Here is a 4,366-nt window from a genome sequence, read left to right on the forward strand (position 1 = left end):
TCTATGATCTGTTATTGTTTGTTAGTGCTTGACACAGTTGCAATGGATCAATTATCCTGTGTACTTAAAACATTCAAATGAACAGAAACTTTTTCTTGGGAATAGAACAGACATATATTTATCTCTTCCAAAAACAGAAAATAATACGTACAAAACAGTACACTTGGAACAGTTGATAGGAAGTTAATTTTCATGTCAATTAAAATTCATTTAATTCTGTGTAAATCACATTGGTCAATAGGGCTTTAAATCATTTTGACATTATAGAAAATCCTCAGGGATAAAAGAACAAAAAAATTGTGTGTCAAGATTGAATTAATTGTATTAATAAGTTAGCATGGGGGCCACTTAAGTTGTCGTCCTCCCACAACATGAAGATGAAGATGATAAACTGTTTGACAAGCCTGAGGGCCATTATTGATAACAATTCTATACCCTTGAGAAAGGCCTTGTTGTCTGGCAAGGCGTCTAGCAATAATCATCATATGACCTAAGAGCTGAAAATGAAATTAATTGTTTTAAATTAGACGTTGATAAATGATTAAATGGTGTCAAATTTCTGTGCAATGTACTGCAATGTCTAGAAGGCTTACCATATCATCGGCATCCTCTGTAGCAGAAAGGGATGGGATAGGCTTCTTTGGAACGACTAAAAAATGGACAGGTGCCTGAGGTGCAATGTCGTGAAACGCAATGCACTGAAAAAGGGGGAAGATAAATATGAGCAAACATTTGAGACAATGTTGAGAAATCCAAAGACTATTAGCCTCGACTAAGGGATTCTAATTCAACTCGTCAAATCGCAGTAGGCATGAGCAAAGGGTTGTCATTTTCTCTGTCTTGTTTATTGAATGTTAGACAGTACAAAACAATTCTGTAAAAGAACAAACTAACACTGGCCATCTGGCATCATATTATCATCAAACAAAGCAACAATGAGACATTACAACGACACATTTTCGAAATGCGATCGATGAAAAATGATCAAGGTTTTATTTACAGTTAGATTGAATGCTAGCTCCTGTCACTAGACTGATACGACCGATAAGACTGAGATATGGTTTGACATCTCAGCTATATGGTTACTCTTACCTGCTGATCCTCATAAAGAATTCGCGCCGGTGATTCCCTTCGTATGATTTTACCAAAAATTGTTTCTCCTCCATAAGGCTGCTGGGTCGCCCAGACTAGTGGCCGATTCATATCGCTAGTCCCTGCAATTTTGTCGTCGAAACTAAACGACTGACCTAACCCTAACCATCCACTCGCGCGCCGCGACAGCGACAGCGACAGGTTGCAGTAGTGCACCGTATCGCCGCATCAGCTGCGTTGCGTCGGCTTCGTGGCTTCGTGTTGTTGGGAAAAGGGGGGGGGGGGTATGAATGCCCTGCCGCGTGGGCCACCACTCCACGCCGCCACCCGCCCCTTTTTGGCGTAGAGGGCGGGGCGGCCAAATGCGGCCCAAACTGAAAATGTGTTATTGCTTGCTTTTCTCGCGATCTATTTAAATACTGCGTGTAGTGCGTGCATATTGCATTTATTTACTCGGGGAAAAATACGTATAGAGCCCGGGACGAGCCAAGTGTCTCGATCTGCAAAGTGAGAACTGAAGAGGTATAATAACCGTATTCGATGCTGAACAGATCCAATGAAATGATTGAGAGAAGAACGTGGGTGCACGTGCATGGACTTCCCCCCCCCCCCCGATACCTGCACGACTGTACTTGTTCGTGAGACATAAATCTATATTTAAAAGCACATAGTTTACTACAGAGTTATGTCGACGAGGTTGACCCCCAGGGTGGTGTCATCCCCTTGGCGCTGGTCTCCTTCCTCGTCATGCTCCGATGACCCATCCAGCTTTTCCCTGAGCGCCGAGAAGAGGGGGTTCTCGTGCGCCACGCCCCGTGGGGGCGGAGGGGGCGCCGCGTCCTGGACCAAGAGAACAATAACTCGGGGTGAGTGCGATAATTGGACGGCTCCGGTCGGACCAAAAACCTTGGGCCAATAGCGGCCTCGTGGTTAGTCAAGTCAAGTCAAGATCGTCAAGATCAACGGGGACATGCCGCCGCCGAGCTCTGGCATCGCGACTCACCTCGTCGGACTGCCCCTGCTCGTAGAGGGGGTTCCTGAAGGAGCGGGCGGACCAGCTGCCGCGCGCAGAGCGCACCCCGGGCTGTTGCGGCCGGCCGAGCACGCTGACCACCGCCCCGCTCTCCTCGGGGGTGTTCTCGAACCGCGCGAACAGGAACGACGTCTGCTTCTCGTTGAGGAATAAACTAGAAGAAGCAGGCGTAGGTTGAGGTCCTGCTTTGTGGTCGTGGCGCGGCGATGGCGCCTCGCAACGTGGGCGCCAGTCGGCGCCAGTACTCACCCCTCCAGGCGAGACGGCAGAGGAAGGGCTCCGTAATGGAAGTACACCATAGCGGCCATCGCCACCAGGACGACGAACAGCGACCCGACCAGCACGCCCAGCACCGAGCCGACCGACGCAGGGGCTATCATGGCGCCGGACACCAGAAGGCGCGCCTCATCTGCCGATACAACTGCGGGCGGAGATTCAGGCGGGTCAGTCAAGCATTTAGCAAGCGAGCGAGGGCGTGCGTGGGAACGGGGGAGGCGCGCGTACTGCTCTGAATGTCGGCGAGGATGATGGCGGCCATATCCTCGGCGTTCTCCCCCACGAAGACGACCTGCGCCAGGCCGCGGCCGCCGCTCGGGGAGGGAACCACGCCGAGGTGCACACCCGGGGCCGACCCCGCGCCCCACCGCGTCTCGTAGCGCAGCGCCTCGGATCGGAGCACCTGGCGCATGCGGTCCAGGTCGGCCCTGTCCGGCACGGGCCTCAGCTCCAGGACAGCACCTGAGAACGGCAAGGTGTAATACAGGGCGAGATGAAGCTACTGGAAACGGCCGCGCCCCCCCGGCCGCCGAGGACTGGACCTCTGGCGTTGAACCTGAAGAGAAACCATGACAGCATGTCGTGCCCTCCCACGCGTATCATCGACAGCCCATACCTACCGCACACGAAACAACAGTGCAGGTGGGGGCGCACGGGGGCCGCGCACCGGGGCACGGGGCAAGTGACGTGCAGGCAGACGCCGGCCATGAGCTCGTCCGCGGCCAACTGGCCCGCCCGCTCGACGTGCCGCTCGTCCGCGCCCTCCTCCACGCCGAGCCCGCACTGCTCGGCCAGGGACGACACCTGCTCCACGCTGCTGGCCATCAGTTTGGTCGGGAGCTGCGTGAAGTAGGTCCTCGACAGCATCGCGTCCTTCAGAAGGATGCCCAGGAGCCAGCCCGTCCCCGAGGTGTAGACGGTCTGTGGACACGCGTTGGACGACGGTCGACGGTCGTTTAGGCGCGTGTCAGGCGAGCAGGGGCGTCAGGGAGGTCAGAGAGACCACTAGAGCAGAGGCGACGGTACATACCCCTTCGAAGGCCAAGGCCGCGGCGCGAACGGGGAAGTCCGGGACGACGACGAGGAAGGCCTTGTCCCTGAACACCGCCACATCCTGGCCGCAGGGGATCCGCTCCAGGTGCGGCACGGCCTCCAGATCCCTGGGGTCGGCCGGGCGCCCGTCGGGCTCCCAGCTGTCGGGGTCCAGCCAGGACGAAGGGGTGGTCAGCCGCCAGCGGACGTCTGTCGACCGAGCAACAGGGGTCGGCGCGTGGCGGGACGGGGCGGGCGCCGCTCAGAACGCCGCGCGCAGCCCGGGTAGGCAGGCCCACCGCGCGGCCGCGCTTTGCGGGTCTGTCTGCCTGTCCCTCCCACCACCAACCAAGGGCGCCCCGGGCCGTTATTTTAGTGGAGGTTCACATACCTTTTGGGGAGAGAAGAAATACTACGGGGTCCGAAAAGGATCAGGGTCATCGGGCATTCGGGGTCCTAACGGCTCTTTTGATGTAACCCGATCTTTTGGGTAGGCCATAATGCTGTATCTAGAATGCACTGGCAATAATATTGCGTACCCCCTTCCCCCCCACCACCACACCACAAAATGTGTTACTGCACCAACAACATTTTGCCCTTGGGATGGGATGAGTTGTTATTCCAACGACATGATATGCAGCCCGCTAGCCCAACAGGCATTCGTTGGTGGCACAACCGCCGGCAGCCATTAGGTGTCTGACCAACAATCTAGGCCACGAAGTACCTGAACGGTTCCTCGCTCAGCCAGCCAGTTGCATCCCCCGGACCAGGGGCGCCCTTTCCCTCTTGCTTCCTCCTCTATCCGCGTCGGTACCCTGCTCCGCCATCCTCATCCTCAGCCTGCGGCGCTCACCTCTGCCGGGGCACGACCGACTGCGCGAGTCCTCCCCGCCGATGACGAGGCCGCTGCTGCTGCGGAGCTGGCCGCTGTCG

General features: G+C 55.8%; 2 protein-coding genes across 2 annotated transcripts in view; both read right to left on the reverse strand.

The window, feature by feature from the left end:
* Positions 1-89: 89 nt before the first annotated feature.
* On the reverse strand, positions 90-1,329 carry LOC113208674 (adenosine 5'-monophosphoramidase HINT1). The gene is made up of 3 exons (XM_026425780.2): positions 1,093-1,329; positions 594-698; positions 90-497 (listed from the first exon to the last, which is right to left on the reverse strand). Exons 1-3 carry the CDS (start codon positions 1,201-1,203, stop codon positions 333-335), a joined length of 381 nt encoding a protein of 126 aa, XP_026281565.1. The 5' UTR covers positions 1,204-1,329; the 3' UTR covers positions 90-332.
* A 395-nt stretch (positions 1,330-1,724) lies between these two features.
* Positions 1,725-4,366, reverse strand: part of LOC113208672 (protein amnionless) — a 7,106-nt gene continuing 4,464 nt past the window's right edge. Inside the window, exons 2-7 of the mRNA XM_052264600.1 lie at positions 3,432-3,643; positions 3,022-3,322; positions 2,630-2,863; positions 2,375-2,546; positions 2,096-2,279; positions 1,725-1,932 (exon numbers count right to left, since the gene is read on the reverse strand). Of these exons, the coding sequence (XP_052120560.1) occupies positions 1,768-1,932; positions 2,096-2,279; positions 2,375-2,546; positions 2,630-2,863; positions 3,022-3,322; positions 3,432-3,643 (1,268 nt within the window). The 3' untranslated portion in view covers positions 1,725-1,767. The remainder of the gene's footprint in view (positions 1,933-2,095; positions 2,280-2,374; positions 2,547-2,629; positions 2,864-3,021; positions 3,323-3,431; positions 3,644-4,366) is intronic.

This window comes from Frankliniella occidentalis, unplaced genomic scaffold, assembly GCF_000697945.3.
Source record: "Frankliniella occidentalis isolate FOCC.00 unplaced genomic scaffold, Focc_3.1 Scaffold20, whole genome shotgun sequence".
Taxonomy (NCBI): domain Eukaryota; kingdom Metazoa; phylum Arthropoda; class Insecta; order Thysanoptera; family Thripidae; genus Frankliniella; species Frankliniella occidentalis.